The 17291-nt window shown below is 35.6% G+C and overlaps 1 protein-coding gene across 2 annotated transcripts in view; it reads right to left on the bottom strand.

Moving 5' to 3' along the window:
* LOC150103160 (deubiquitinase OTUD6B-like) overlaps positions 1 to 17291 on the bottom strand; it is a 420347-nt gene that overhangs the window by 132157 nt on the left and 270899 nt on the right. For both annotated transcript variants that reach the window (XM_090398214.1, XM_090398215.1), the window contains exon 5: positions 15499 to 15518. In XM_090398214.1, coding sequence (XP_090254340.1) covers positions 15499 to 15518 — 20 coding nt within the window. The remainder of the gene's footprint in view (positions 1 to 15498; positions 15519 to 17291) is intronic.

Below are 17291 nucleotides of genomic sequence, written 5' to 3'. Positions count from 1 at the left end.
ACAGAGGCATATCAAAATATGTCTCTGTAACAAGATGTAATTTTTTCAATTAGAGATACTGTGTAACTTATGTTAGATTTAGCTTATAATACTTTTAACTCAGTTGTGTGTTTGTGCATGCTTAATTATTATATACTATTATTGTGAAGCTAGTGGTGCAATGGCAGCTAAGACATCATCACTCAAGAAATTCAATAAGGGAGAAGCAACATGTGTCCCGATTATGTAAGCTCACAATAAAAAAGGAATACTGTAAACCCCAGGATAATCTAGATCAGTGGTTCTTAACCTGGGGTGTGTGCACCCCTGGGGGTGCGAGAGAAGTTTCTAAATTTTGATCTAGATTCAGTGGATGACAGCTATTTAATAAAAGACGATCTTATTGAAATACGAGCCAATGCACGTATTCAAATGGTATTTGAAAAACTGGACTTAGAACAATTCTGGTGTACACAGTTAGAATCTTATCCACAGCTGGCAAAAGCAGCATTGCAGACACTTTTACCATTTGCCACCATCTACATGTGTGAAATGGGATTTCATCACTTTTGCACATAAAAACAAAAGCCAGAAATCGCTTAAATGTAAGTGATGACTTACGCATGGCTCTTTCAAAAAAGAAGCCTTGCTTCAAAAGTATTATTATGAATAAACAACAAAACATAGCCATTAAAAATTGAGATATTGTTTTGTATGTATATGTAAATGTATGTGTTTATTTTTCAATAAATAAAATTATTTTGCAATACATGTAATTTCCTAAATAAAGAAATAGAAATACATTTTTCAAGGGGGTGCGAGAACTTATTTTTAGATTCAAGGGGGTGCCGATCATTAAAAAGATTAAGACCCACTGATCTAGATGATGAAGAGAATCTTTTGGTGAGTAGATAAGGGTTGCTAATTTTTAGTGCCTGTCTGTGTATTATTCCTCTTAAGAATGTGAGATTTTTTCTAAGGTGCCCTAGATGAAGAGAATGACAATGAATTTTTTGTATGATGCTTGAACATGCAATGTATTCACCATCATAAATAAGTGCTTAGTGGCAAGACAGTGGTGGGGTGAATGTTTATGAAAAAGGCACAAAAATGAAAGTATTATAAAGAATTAACAGAAAAATATAAGAATAAGTAAAGATAATGAAGTACAATTGATGAAGTGAGTTAGAAGAAAGATGATACAGAATAAGTAGTGAAAGAAGAGAATAGCAAGATGGCATTAAAAGAGAAACTACATTTATTCAGAGTGAGTGAGTGACTAAAGAAGTGTCTGGCAAGTAGTACAGCAGAGAATAATAAGAAAGAAAGCAGAAATAAGAGGGGAAGAGTATTAATGGGGGAAAAAAAAGAAAGGAGGGTAAGAAGACAAAAGTATATGGTTATTCCATGATTATCCAAAAATCTTTTAAATTAAAATTCATTTTTTTATTTATGTTGTGTCGTGTCTTCTATTTCTATACTATTTATAAATCAGCGGTCACGTAAGGTGGGAATACCCTATAGCTCTCGGGAATCACAGCCGCTGTGAAAGCAAGGCGAACAAAGTAGTGCTCAGGCAGACCGAGTGGGTATCATGTATTGGCGATCACTGCAGATGCTCACTCATAGGTCGTATGCAATGCGTAGTGTGTATTCTCAAATCATCTACTCAGCTCGTCCCCCCCCCTCCCCAAGATTAAATCCTGAGTGCGCCACTGACTGTTAGAATGGCAATATCTAAAATGAAGAAATTAATTTTAATGAATGACTTAAATGGTAAAAAGTGTGGAGTGTGAGAGGATGTGAAAGAGTTGCTAGCAGAACAAAAAGTGAGAGAGCTGAGAGCAGTAATGTTTGTAAGTCTACTGCCAAAGTATGAAACTGAACTGAGAAGAACAGCCATGATTGCATTTGAGTCAAAATGTGTAGGTTGTGTTAGAGGAGCAGTGTGCAATTCCAGATGTCTGGATGAAAGGACATGTATATGACAGTTGGATTTTGCTTGAATGAATCTAGAGTTATGTATCTGAAGAAAGTTTTATTCAGTGAGAAAATAGGACAAAATTAGGGAAACCAAGTCTCAACTTCCCAAGAAGATAATGCACTGCAATGTTATCTTGCATACACAGACTGAGACTTGGTAAATGGAGGAAGATCTTATTACAGGTATAGAATGTAAAAAATATTGCATTTTCAGGGAGGATAAAGAGAACAAGATGAAAAGGTAAAAGTTCAGCAGGAAGGTAGGATTGAACAATCATGCTAGACAGCTCCATGAATTTGGAGCTGTCTAGCATGAGATAAGAGCCGACAGGAGAAAATATATTGTTGATCGTTATAGGCCAAGGGAAAGGGAGTGTAGATAAAGGAGAGAAAAAAAAAAGACAGACAGAGAGAGAGAGAGAGAGAGAGAGAGAGAGAGAGAGAGAAGGAAATGGAATTTATGCAGCAACTGAGAGACAACTACCTAAAACAGCATCATGAAGACAGAAAATCTGTCCATAGAGTCAGAGAGAGTCATGCAGCATCACTAATCTGGTATGGATGCATAGATGTTGATTATCAATGGAGAAAACACATCTGGAGATAATTAACTAACTAAATTTCTTTAGCTGTTATTTTGCCTTTCTCACCAAGACATCTTCATGGGCAGAAAGAAAAACTTAGTATTTGAATGCAAACACACTGGTAGAAGACTGATTATAAAAAGCAAGCTCCTACAATACTAAGTGACATCCTTCATGGATGAAGTGATAAGATCTTGCTGAAGGTCCGAAAATGACGGTCTACAGATTTTTTGTAATGTGATGCAGCAGATTCCAGAAATAGTCTCAGATTTACATCTGCTTCTGTATAAAAGGAGGGCACCTTCTCCTTCCGCATTGGATGTGGTGATTGGTCTGCCACCCTGGAACAGCTATACTACAGATGGATAGTTACAGTATTCTACTAGATGGAAACCGGCTGTTCTTGCAGTGTGTGTCCAATGTATGTAGGCTTGCAGAGAAAAAGGGATACTGTAAACCTCAGGATAATCTAGATGATGTAGAGCAGGGGTTCCCAACCTTTATGTTTCATTGAGCACATTCTAAAATACCGGTAGGGTGACGGGCACCATCTATTTTTTCAAGCAAATTTTTTGAATTCTTTTGTTAAATGAATACACACAAAGTTTACATTATAATCAAATGTTTTATTACTTAAAAGTTTACATTATATAAAAATTTAAATATATATATGTAAGTTAGTGTGATCTTTGGTATTGCATTTCATTGGCCAGTGCTTCATAATTAGGAGAATATGATGATATTCCAGTTCTTAAACTGGAATGAACAACTTCGAATGTGCATCTACTTTACAGTGTATGCGTTTAATACTCGTCATGTGTCATTAACGCATGCGTCATATAGCATGCCATGAATTGTTGCATGATTATTTCAAACTATACGGCACACGGTTGAACAGTGGCAGGCACACACAAATTGGTCGACAGGCACCATGGTGCCCGTGGGCATAGGGGTTGGGAACCCCTGATGTAGAGGATGTTTTTGGTGAGTGGATAAGGGTTACTAATTTTTGGTATTGCCTGTCTGTGTGTTATACCTTTTAAGAATGCATGTGAGATTTTTTCTAAGGTGCACTAAATATAGACAATGACAATGGATTTTTTTTTTACTCTGGATTTTGCAGGGTGAGGAGGGGGAGATTGGAGGATGGGCAGAAAGCTCTGCTGATTTTGTGAAGGGAGAAGTCATTGGATAAAAAAGTGTCATGAGCAGAATGTTCAACCCTATTTACTAAGGTTTTTATAACACCATACTATTGGGAGTGTGGGTAGGATAGATGATGGATGAACCTTCCAGAGTGGGTGGGTTTTCTGTAGACTGAAAAAGATAAGGATCTGTTGTGTAGTTGGGTGACCAGAATATCAAGGAATGGCAGACAGTTACTGTTTTCCTTTGCAATGCCGAAACAGTCTTCAAATGCTGACTCTTGAGATCTACTAAAAACATTTCCTATGTACTGCCATGTGGCCAAAGTAGCATAGCCATATTGTGGGTTTGAGAGGGACAGAGTTTAGAACTGTTTCCAAAATTTTCCAAGAAAAGATTAGTGGGGGAGGAAATGGAGAAGCCCATAGTAGCTACATTTTCAATCTGCTTGTGATTTTTTTTATGCCAAATAAATAAAACAGCCACAGTGTATGGCATAAGTGAATAAGTCTGATATGTCAGGAAGGGGAAAGGAAGAGAATAAATAAGTTCTGAGTTTTCTTTCAGGGGTACATTAGTGAATAGGAAGACTATATCAAAACTGACCATAATGTTAGCATTTCTGAGGACAATATCTGACAAGTTCTGAAGTGCATTTTTAGCATGGGAGGAAGTGTGGTGTGTAATGAAGGAGAGAGAGAGAGAGAGAGGTCTATGGTAAAGTGTTTGGCCACTTTATAAGTAGGGAAACGACACTGTCCACTATGGGTCTCAAGGGTTGTTCTGTTTGTGTATTTTTGTGTTTGTGCAATCCTGGGTATCCATAACTCTCTGGATGCCTAGGATTATGGGTTTTAAGTTTTTGGATAGTTTCAGGAGGGAGAGGAAGGGGAGATTGGAGGATGGGCAGAAAGCTCTGCTGATTTTGTGAAGGAAGAAGTCATTGGATAAAAAAGTGTCCTGAACAGAATGTTCAACCGTATTTACTAAGGTTTTTATAACACCATATTATTGGGAGTGTGGGTAGGATAGATGATGGATGAACGTTTTTAGTCTTTTTTGTGTGTTTGGGAGGTATCAGTGTCAGTTAGGGGGTAGGTGGATAGATCGGTGAGTAGGACCAACATTTTTTAATTATATTCAGTGTGATCAAGTACTACCATAGCATTATCCTTATCCACTTTGGGGATGATAATATTCTGGTTTCACATAGCTTTTTGCATAGGATAAATTACTTTTTTGAGGCTTTACAGATTTTAAGATGTTGGCTACATCTATTCAGATATTAATGGCAATACAGAGATTGTAGATGACTAGTTCTATTGTGGCCATAATTTGAAGAACGGGCATTTCCCTTGGAGCTACAGCATAGTTATGGCCAAGACCGAAGATGCCGATAGCCTCTTTCTTGAGCTTGACTTAAATGTCATAGACTAGTATTGTCATAGACTTAATGATGTTAAAACTCGGGCATTATTCCCATCTGGATTAAAATAAAGCCCAAGTTTAAGTCTCTCAAAACTCTCTGTATCTACTGTTGCACTAGTTTTGCTCTTTTATGATAAAAAATCAATGCCACATGCACCATGCTGAGACCACAACACTATTCCAGCACTACAGGGCAAGCTCTTCAGCATGCCAAACTTGGGATGATTTTCTCTCTCTCTCTCTCTTGCACATCTCTGATGCTTCAACACAAAAAAGAATTTTAAAAAAAAGTGAAGTCCAAAAATTTAATAATCTAACCAGGATAAAAAAAAGCCTCAATTACCTTCAGAATATATTGTAATTAATTAGTTGTATTTCCAGCTCAAGAAAGAAGATGCATAACACCAGCAGGCTTGACCATAACCATGCAATAGCTCCAAAGGAAATACCAGTCTTCAAATTATTGCAAAATTAGAATGAGGCATCAACAGTCACCTGCATAACACCAATAATATCTGGCTATATATAGCAAAGATTTTAAATTCTGGAAATTTTCTGAAAAGAAATTTAACCTAGGCAGAACAAGCTACACTTAAAATGCTATGCCAAAACAAGATTATCATTATCACCAAAACAAATAACCGAAACACTATGGTAATACTTCATCATTATGAACAGGATCCAAAAATGTTGATTCTATTCAGTGATCAATCTACATACAGCCTTGAAACCTATCCAAAAACAAAAAAAAAAGGTCCCCCAAAATTATTAGAGGTTGTATCCTAGTCCCCTGAAACTATCCAAGATCTTAAAACTATATAATCCCAGACCTCTGCAGAAGTCTAGGATTGTATAGCTCAGGAGATGACTAATATTATGATAGTACTACATGAAAAAGTTACATTATGACTAACTTCCTATCAAGGATTCTTCACAAATCAATCTGTTATGTGTCAAGACTCCAATATATCAGACCTTATATTTCAGTCCTCTAATCATTTCCCACTGTATTAATCCATCTAGGTCTTCCTCTGGGTCTTTTTCCTGTCAAAGAACACTTATTTTGCTAATCTTCCCTTTCCCACTCTGTTTAAGTGACCAAACCACCTGAGACTAGCTCTGCTAAAACATTCCTGAATTCTAACAATGTCAAGTTCCTTCCTAATGTCCTTATTTTTAATATGATACTGCCGTTAACTCCATCTGGTAACTCTCCTAATCTTTCTTAGAACTCTCATATATGTAGCCTCCAGTCTTTGATCAAGTGGCTATTTCTATCTGTGTGTTAAGGCTTAAGCACTGGGAAAAAGTGTCATGATAAAAGTTTAATGAAGTGAAACAGTACTAGGACACAATTAAAAATAGTATTTAACGTGTCCAATATTTCATATCAGTTACAGAGACATCATCGGGAAGTACAAATGAACAAATGGACACCTGTGGCAAACTAGAATGTAAACTGGGATCTCAAAGTATTAAAGTTTCTCATATTTTGGGGAAGTTTTATGCAACCATATTTATTTAAATTAGGCTGATTTTTAAGAGCAGCAGCAGATTCTGAAAACAGTCTTTCTCTTCTAAATTTACTGTGATGGAGCATAGCCTTTTTTCTAATTGATTTTAGTAATGCTATCACCATTCCCTATGTCCAAGGCACATTAGAATAAATATCCAGAATCTTAAAGAAATACAATCTTTGCCCCACTTTCAAGCCGCACTTAAAAACTAGCTATCCTTATCACTCCACTAAAGACAAACTCCCACACCTCACAGTTACAGGTGTTTATAGAGTTCCTTGTTCCTGGAAGTTGGCCTACTATGGACATACAGGAAGATCAGCTACAATTCGAATAGAAGAACATAACAAATACATCTCTAGTCATGACTATGGTCAATCTGACCTTGCAGAACATGCTTTGGATACAGCTCACAGAATCAATTGGAAAAAGACTATCATACTCCATCACAGTAAATTTAGAAGAGAAAAACTGTTTTTTGAATCTGCTGTTTCTCTTAAAAATCAGCCTAATTAAATAAATATGGTTGCATAAAACTTCCCAAAATATGGGAAGTGCTAATACTTCGAGATTCCAGCTTACTTCTTAGGACGCCAACAAGTGTCCACAGAGGGGGGGGGGGAGGTGCCCTACCTAGTTAAGACTTTAGTCTTTCATCTACATGTTTCAGTTAGTATTGTGCTCCTTTGTGTGTGTGTATTACATCTCATTTTGAACTCCATGACAATATCTCAGTAACTGAGATGAAATACTGGAAGCATTAAATACTATTTTTAGTTGTTTCCTAGTTCTGTTTCATTCCAACTGAATAAATTTATTCAGTTTACTTCCTACCATACTAGCTTTGCTAATTCCGTTGTCTATTTCCAAATTTCATTTGCCACCTTCACTAAAAATTGAGCCTAAACTGAAATGTTTTCCTTGTTCTATAGGTTCTCCATTCAGGATGCAATTGATGTTTTCAATGTTTCTGCTCTTTTCCTAGTCTTTATCTTTTTTATTGTTGATTTTCATACCAAATTTATTACAACACATTTTTCAATTTACTCAGGGCATCCTGCAGACTTGTACTGGATTTATTTAGGAGTATAAAAGTAAAGACCTGAGATTAACATCTCCAATTCTGATAATAGATTTAATACCACTTTCCTTCATAATGTGATCCATATAGATGATGAACAATAGTGGAGATAATGTGCACCCTCCCTTGTCTCACACCTGATTCAAAATCAAAATATCTTCTGTACCTTGTTTAATTCCTTCTTTCACTTCCTTCCAATTGCTGACTTACAACTCAGATACAGATTATATATTATCTGATATACCTCATTTGTACCATATAACTATAGCATTTTGAACAGCTTTTCTCTTGGCATCTTGTCATATGTCTTCTCCAATCTACAAAATTTAAATACAGATCTATGTTATATTCCCTTCTCCACTATTTGTATTAAAGTGAAAACATGATCCTGACACTCTATATTGGTCTGAATCTGGCTTGAACTTCTCCAAGCTTCCTTTCCACAATTTTTCTCAGCCATTTCTCAAGAATACTTGCATAAATCTTACCAGAAACATATATTTTAGGAAAATTCGTCTGTAATTCCCACATTCAGTTTCCAATCATCCAGAATTCAATGCTCTGACCAGACCTTTTGAATTATGCAGTGCAGCCACTGTAAAATTTTTATACCTCCTTTCCCCATTTCAGGTCAAATATCACCTACTCCAGCTACCTTTCCACATTTCAGGTTTTTGGTTGCTTTTGTACTTCAAGTACTGATATATATTCCTGACTGCATTTCTGCTGGATGTTTTCTACTATCACATTTGCCGGCCTGGTTGGCCAAGTGGTTAGCGTATCCTCTCTCCAGCCAAAAGGCTGCTGGTTCGAATCCCGTCATGGGCATGGATGTTTGTGATTGTCTGTAAAAATGCTAGTGGTGGTAGATGCCGTTGGTGTAGTTGCAGTTTGTTGTAGTTAGTGAAATGAGTGGTGGAGACAGAAAGTTGTAGGGTAGGTACCCTCCCTCGAAGAGTCTTTGGATTCTCTGGAGGTATCACACTGTCACTGCTTATTTAATTTAGGAATCTTTCAAAGTAATCACTGAAGACATCAAGAATATCTTTATCCTCAGTTTTCATCAGTTACCTTTGTCATCTCTGATTCCTTTTACAGTAGTACTCTTCTTCATTTCTGAGTCATTTCAACAACCTTTGGAACATTTTATCACGTTTCTGACACTTATTTTCTATATTCTTATCAAAGTCTTCCTATGACTTTTGTTTAGCTAGTTTTATACTGTGCTTCACTTTCTTACATTTTTCTCTATATTCTTTCAGAGCACAAGCTGACTTACTTGCCAAAAAGTTTCAGTATGCTTTCTTCTTTTCCTTGAATGTCTCTTTAACTTCCTATCTACCATGGAATTCTGATTTTTCTGTCCTTGCAGTCAATCTCACCACGATTCTCGGGCTGAATCAATCAATGTTTTCTTCGAGGTTTGCTACTAATTCTCCAGCATTTGGTTGTTGTTTTCAAAATCTCAACTATGATTTGTTTTAAAACTTTCTTAAACGCTCTTCTTTTCAATATGACATCCTGCTCAAAACTGGTGATCACTTCCGGTTTCAAATCCTCTGTATACTCTTGTGTCCTGAAGCAGCATGAAGATATCAGTATCAATAATAACACAGTCAATCAGGCTTTTCTTATTTCTCCCATCTTTTCTCCATGTCAATTTGTGCACATCTTTATGTTGAAACATGATGTCAGTAATAATCCCTATCCTGAACAGAAACCTTGCTGGCATCGTGACATGGATAAGAACGGCTGGTGGAAAAACATTGGGGAATAGAATAGTAGATGGACAAGACTGCAAACACCACTATAATGAGACAATTTGCTATAACAAACTATAAAAAAAACTCCTGTCTAAGTCACATAGAACAAATGCTATTTAAGTGCACTATTACATACAATAAAAGCTCAAAACTTTCAACTGAATTTCCTAGCAAATAATGTTACAATCAGTAGATAAATGTAACAGTGGGAAAAACATTGGTGAATAGAATAGCAGATGGACAAGACTGCAAGCACCACTATAATGAGATAATGTACTATAACAAACCATAAAAAAAACTCCTGCCTAAGTCACAGAACAAATGTCATTTTAAGTGCACTATTACATACAGTAAATAGACTGAATTTCCTAGCAAATAATGTTACAATCGGTAGACAAATGTAATAGTGGAAATGTTATACTGATGATGGAACAATGTTACCACAATGAACAACACATCAACAAAGGAAATAGCGGGAAATGGTACACTGATGCAAAACAATACTTATGTATAGACGAAACCATACATAAACAAAGGAAATCATGGAAAAGAGAACAGAGGAATTCATGGGAATTTGTATATTAATGACAGAAAACTAAGAATTGGCAAGAACCAAATATAAAGAATACAAAACAACAACATGAAAGTAGAAATGCAAACAATAATAAAAACATGAGAAAGAACTATAAGAGTATGAAATCATAAAAACAAAAATGCAGAATTAATGTTTACATTTTGAAATGTTATAAGCATTAGCTTAAATTAATGTCACTTACCTGAAATCTTCATAATGAACTAAATATGTGGAGACATACTACTAAAATCAAAATATACTACAAAAATAAGACATACTACTAAAATCAAAATAATGCTTAAAAAATCAGAAATTCTAAATCAGAATAACTTTTTTACCTGATGAATCAAGAATTTTTCAAACACAAAATGAGCTATTATCCACACAAAGTGCATAATTTTTAATTAAACTTCAAATTAAGAAATACTATACACCCTCTGTCCAAAAACAAACCGAATTTTTGATAGAAAATAAAACACAGGCCAATTATAATTATTTAAATCATTTATTTCAATCAATATACTCTCCCTCAGTTTCGATACAGCATTTGGCACAGTCAATTAATTCGTTAAATGAGTTTTTTATATCTGTTTTTTGGATACTGTTGAGGGTCGTGGTTACTGCCGCTTGAATATTTTCAGTGGTGTCATATCGTTTTTCTTTCATTTGCAGATGAATCGTATTCATCTGCAAAATCAGATGAATACGGCGAGTGATCCATCACACAAACTTGGTTTTTGCTCAAAAACTGTCTCACAATTACAATTATATGAAGAGCCAAAGGCTTCAATTTGGCGACATGAACTTATTTAAGTTAAGGGATATTATATCCCATATTGTTTCTTAGTCGAATACGAAACTCAAAGAATTTCATGCTGAATATAGAAACTATATAAAGTTCGGTGATTCCAAGCGTAAGCAAATACCTGGATAGTGCAGCACCTGATCCATTAAGGTAGTGCAAGCTGAGGCAACTCATAGAAAGGGTGGAGCAAGTTCCGATCACTATTTTTGATATTTATCCATAATGTGAACTTAACTCCTAGGAGCTGTATTATTGTTCAACATTATGAGAGAAGGTCACTACCCAGACCGGTTTCGACCTTTTTTGAGGTCTCATCAGTGAGTAGGTTTCTCATGTTTTCATTATTGTTTGCATTTCTACTTTCATGTTGTTGTTTTGTATTCTTTATATTTGGTTCTTGCCAATTCTTAGTTTTCTGTCATTAAGCTAGACCTAGTTAATACTAAGTTTGTAGTGAACAGAACTTACATCCCTTTTATGAGAATTGCCAAGAGGGTGTCCTAATGTTTCTTAGCCGAATAGGAAACAATATGGGATATAATATCCATTAACTTAAATAAGTTCATGTTGCCGAATTGAAGCTTTTGGCTCTTCATATAATTAGTAATTTATTAGGACACCTTTTTGGCAATTCTCATAAAAGGGATGCAAGTTCTGTTCGCTACAAACTTGGTATTAACTAGGTCTACCTACTCGTTGATGAGACCTCAAAACAGGTCGAAACCGGTCTGGGTAGTGACCTTCTCTCATAATGTTGAACAATAATACAGCTCCTAGGAGCTAAGTTCACATTATGGGTAAATATCAAGAATAGTGATTGGAGCTTGCTCCACCCTTTCTATGAGTTGCCTCAGCATGCACTACCTTAATGGATCAGGTGCTGCACTATCCAGGTATTTATTTACGATTGGAATCGCCAAACTTTATATGGTTTCTATATTCGGCATGAAACTCTTTGAGTTTCGTATTCGGCTAAGAAAAAATATGGGATATAATATCCCTTAACTTAAATAATGTCTCACAATGAGATGGTGAGATTCAAAAGTGACCAGCTGCCTGCATCACGATATTCATGGCATATGCAATGAATTCTCGCTATCAATCGCTTCAAAACTTTGACATAAAACTCACCATTGACCGTTTGGCTAGGCAGAACGAATTCTTTGTGGATAATGCCCTTGGAATTGTAGAAACAAATCAGTGTTGTCTTTACTTTTTGACTTCTCCAGCGACTTTTTTTCAGATGCCCATCTTCTGGTGGTCTCCACTCAGCACTCTGGTGCTTTGTTTCGGGCTCATACTCAAAACATTACGTTTTGTAACCAGCGTTTCAAGGAAGTTTGAGTCCTTACAGTTTTAATGAGGTCCTTGCAGCATTCAATTTGATACATTTTTTGTCGTCGGTCAACTTGTGGGGAACAAATCGCGAATTCAATTTACGAAGGCACAAACTCTCGGTCAAAATGTTATGCAGAGTTGATTTTGGAATCCTCAATTCATCTTCAATCAATCTCATGGACGATTTTAGGTTTTCTTTGATGAAATCACACACTTTTTGGATGTTAACTTCGCTCAGTCCAGTTTTTGGATGGCCTGACTTTTTGTCATCCTCAAACATCTCACGACCACTTTGAAATCGCTTAAACCACTCGTAAACTTGAGTAAGGGATAAGCATTCATCACCGTATGCTTTTTGAAGCATTTGATGCGTTTTGGTAAAACGTTTACCAATTTTAACACAAAAGTCAATCACAGCTGTCTGTTTGAAACTCATTTTCCAACCATTCGTCAAAACACACTGTCACTCTTGGCACTATAACTCGGCTTCTAATGAAACAAATGTCATAAACAGTTGACAGAACACTAATGTAGGTTGCCACGTTCGATAACAAAAAGATGCAACAGGTGGAGTCACTATTTTTTTCTATTTTCGAAAAGTTCAGTTTCTTTTTGGACAGAGAGTGTATAATGTACCATATTTCTTTGATTTACATTTCTAAGAAAACACTCGATTTATGGAAGATGTTCATCATAAGGTCTTGTTCCAGTTAGGAAGCTGATTTAGTGATACACCAGCTGTGGCAATCATTTCCTTACCTCACCAGTCTTCAGCTGACTAATGCTGGCATATGCAGACTGATGTTTAACTTCTCCCTCCCTCTCTTTATAATTAGAGATAACCAATTATAAAGATGACTGTGCAAGTTTTAAGGCTATATTTCTTTAATGTTACAGACTGTACATATTTAAGTTATTAAGAAGAGGTGAGTGATCTTAATTTCATGGCCTCAGTACCTCAGTCAGTACAGACAATGCCCTTTGGTTGGAAAGACTGAGATTCAAATCCCATCTAGGATGCAAAGATCCTTTATATCAGGATTTCTCAACTAAAGGTGAGTTACCCAGTTTCTAATGGAAGGTAGCATTGTTTTACCTTCAAGAACCTTGGATTTTTCATCCTGGAAAACATGCAAACTGGCCTGAAGAACACACACACACACACACAATTCACAGCTATAGCAGACAATGCAAATAGGATTAACTACCATATCAGGTTTCTAAGAATCCATGTTATTAGGCAGAATGGGACTTAACATAAGAAGGAAGATGGGATGGGACATTAATTTAAGCAACATATAATTTGTACATTTAAACATTAATTCTGCATTTTCATTGCATTTGAAATTCTCATATTGTTTTTCTGTTCATAAAGTTTGGTTTCTGTTGGCAATGTACAATGTCCCACCATATCCTTATTTTATTTCTCTCAATTTCCTTTGTTCTCTTTCCACCATTTCTTATATTCTCTTTCGATTTTCTTTATTTCATTGGAATGGAATGCGTTCCTAAATTCACTATAGCAAACCCTGTACTAAAAAAACAATTTTTCTGTTCTTAGTGGTTTTATACCAAGTGTCTACTGTATATGGTGAAACCGAATCAAAGAGATAGCTGGTGACTAGCGGTTTCCCTTAAAGCTCTGTAAGCTGCTGCTGCTACCGCTGTTCAGTTTGTATATTAATGATTATTTATTATTATTATTATACAGGTATCTCCATGGAGTCCAAATACTCATCACGGGAGACCCAATCTATCCACACAATCTATCATACCTCTCCTTGAACCCATTAACAGACAAAGCCCTCACAACTGACTCTGGCAATCCATTCCAATCATTCACAACTCTCCAAACAAAAAAAATAGTCCTCACAACCCTATTGACCACACCTTTATTCAACCAGGGATTAACCCTTGTTCTGTTTCCTCCTCACCAAGTGCTGAAACATTTCTCCAGCATCTATCCTATAAAATCCTTTAAGCAACTTAAATGTTTCTATCATACCCCCTCTTTTTCCCCTATCAACCAAAAATTCATGATTTAAAGATAAAAAAATTCATGAAATAAATTCAAGATTTAAAGATTTTAATAAAACTGAAATGATTGTATCTTTTATCAATAATCAATTTCAAGAAAACTTGAACATCACAGAAATTTCAAATAAAATTAGTGAGCTATTTGATATAAACCAAGCTGAAGTAGAACTTGGGATAATAAACATTCAGAATAGTTTACATTTAAAATCAATAAACAATGAAGTCATTTGGAAGTATGTACATGAAAAATTCCCAATATTAACTGATATTGCACGAAAAATTCTGTTGTGTTTCGGATCAACATACTTGTCAGAATCTGCTTTTTCAAATATGACCATCATAAAAAATCAATTAAGAAACCAAATTACAAATGATCATTTGGATTACTAATTATATGAAGAGCCAAAGGCTTCAATTTGGCGACATGAACTTATTTAAGTTAAGGGATATTATATCCCATATTGTTTCTTAGCCGAATCAGAAACTCAAAGAGTTTCATGCCGAATATAGAAACTATATAAAGTTCGGCGATTCCAAGCGTAAGCAAATACCTGGATAGTGCAACACCTGACCCATTTGGTAGTGCAAACTGAGGCAATTCATAGTAAGGGTGGAGCAAGCACCGATCACTATTCTTGGTATTTACCCATAATGTGAACTTAGCTCCTAGGAGCTGATTAACTAGGTCTACCTACTCGAGGCCCAAGCAATGCCAAATTTCACATTAACTTTTTATTTTAATCAACCATCATTTCCTGTAACTTGTGAGTTTGTAATCAATCTGTTGTTTTTTCTAATTTTGGTTTTCCAAAATAGAGAAATAAATATTTTATTCCAATATATTTGTTTTTTTTATTGTATTAAAATATTTGTTGTATTAAAATAATTAAAAGTGATAAATAAATTTTTAAATACACAAATAAAGTTTTTAGAAGTGTATTTTTTTTTAATTGTTTATTTGTGCAAGATCAGATATCAGGTTGGGGGAACGTGATCTATATAAGAGAGTAGATCACCGAATAACTTATATATAAGAGAGTAGATCACCAAATAACTTTTTACAGAAAAGTAGCTCGCATAGTAAAAAAGGTTGAACACCATTCGTATATATGATTGACTGAGATGAAATATGGGAAGAATTAAATAGTATTTTTAATCCTTTTTAAATGCTCTCTCATTCCATTAATTCCCCCAAACATGAGTTATTTCAATGTCATCAAATAACTCATATGAAACTGTTGGAAGGTTGCAAAAATTACTTACCAGTCTCCATCTGAAGGAATCTAAGGAAGGAAAAAAAATTGATTTTAATCCGCTATGCTATCTATATAAAGAATTATTAATGAAAACAAATATTTATAAGCCAATTACTCAAACTGTTCATTTGTTCTAACCAATAATGCACCTAAGAATGCTACATCATAAAGAATATTTGGCATCAATGTTACCTCTCATTTTTTCAGCCCATGTTCACATGAAAAACATTTTGTACACAAATTTCCAGTCTCATACTCAATGTGTGCACAAATTTAAGATTTCTCATTTAATGTTTCCCTTTTTTCGTATAGCTATAACCTGTAAAATTGCAAACATCACATGAATTCACTTAAACCTGCATAGCTACAAAAATCCATCAGCGTTTGCACAACTTCAAGTTACTGTACTATCTAGACAGTAGACTCTCTAATCAAATATGTCTCTGCAACTTGATAACAGTGTCAGTTCACTCCCATTGCACAGGCTAAAAATAATTAAATAGGGTGTATTAAGTAAGAAAGGGATAGAGTAATATTGGAGTGTAGACATTGGAAAAATTACTAAATAAGATAAGTGACAAGTGTGATTTAACATATAATTCGTTTTTACAGCATGTTCAAAAATTATTGACTCTAAATTAGAAATTATGAAAGCAAAAATTTTGTGTGCAAAGTAACAAGGCATGTGCACTTGCCTAGTAACATAGTAACGTGCTCTAGGATTTTAGAGGGAACATTGGTTGGAATCAAATAAAACATACAGAGATCTGAAAAGGAAAGCAAAAAAAAAAAAGATGTAGAGATTGAAAAATAAGGGCAAATTTTATGGCCTTGATTGATTTCAGTTTGTCGAGAAATAACTGAAACTCCTGAAATATTATTATTATTATTTAGGCCTCCAAGGAGTCAAAAGACTCATTGCAGGAGGTCCTTCCTAGAAAACACGTCTATCAAGAATCATCATGGGAGGTCCCTCCTAGGAAACATAAAGTCTATCATACCACTCCTTAAATTCATTGACCGTTCTCGCTCTCACCACTCTATCAGGCAATGCATTCCTTGGTTCAATCACTCTCCATGCAAAGAAACCACTCCCTCACCCTCTTGCTCACAATTTACTTTCATATCTCCCCTTGTCATCACTCCTTCCTGCTGTTCAACCAAGCGAAAGAACTCTCTAGTGTCAACCCTGTAACCACCTCTCAACAGTTTAAAAGTCTCAATCATATCACCTCTCCTTCTTCTATCTACCAAACTCTGCAGTCCACAGTTCCCTCAGCTGATTCTCATAACTAACATTGCACAGTCCTGAAACCATCTTCGTTATCCACCTTTGTACCCTTTCCACAGTTAATTTATCCCTTTCAAATCCCAGGGACCAAATCTGAGAACAATAGTCTATCATTCCATTGTATAATCCAGGGTCTTATACAATGGAATAATAATTCTTTTATCTCTGCAGGTCAGTCCTCATTATTGCAGCACTCCTCTGTGTTACCTTCACCACCTTTGCAATATGTCCCTTGAATTTCAGGTTTCTATCAATGATCAACCCCAAATCTCTTGTCTCCCTTACTTTCTCCAGTATAGCTCCTCCAATAGAGTATGCAGCATCCCATCGATGTGTCCCAAACCCCAAGACCTTACATTTTTCTGCATTAAACCGACACCCCCATTCATTTGCCAATCTGTCTAGCTTATTCAAATCCTCTTGCAGGACTACCACATCTGCACTATTACTAATAACCCTTCCCAGCTTCACATCATCCGCAAACAACTGAATATCCCCCTGCAATCCAC

Source organism: Typopeltis vanoorti, chromosome 9 (assembly GCF_054136105.1).
Source record: "Typopeltis vanoorti isolate ZY-2024b chromosome 9, IOZ_Tvanoo_1.0, whole genome shotgun sequence".
Lineage (NCBI taxonomy): Eukaryota > Metazoa > Arthropoda > Arachnida > Uropygi > Thelyphonidae > Typopeltis > Typopeltis vanoorti.
Note: the sequence above shows the minus strand (reverse complement) of the source record. Positions and strands in the feature narration are given on the sequence as shown.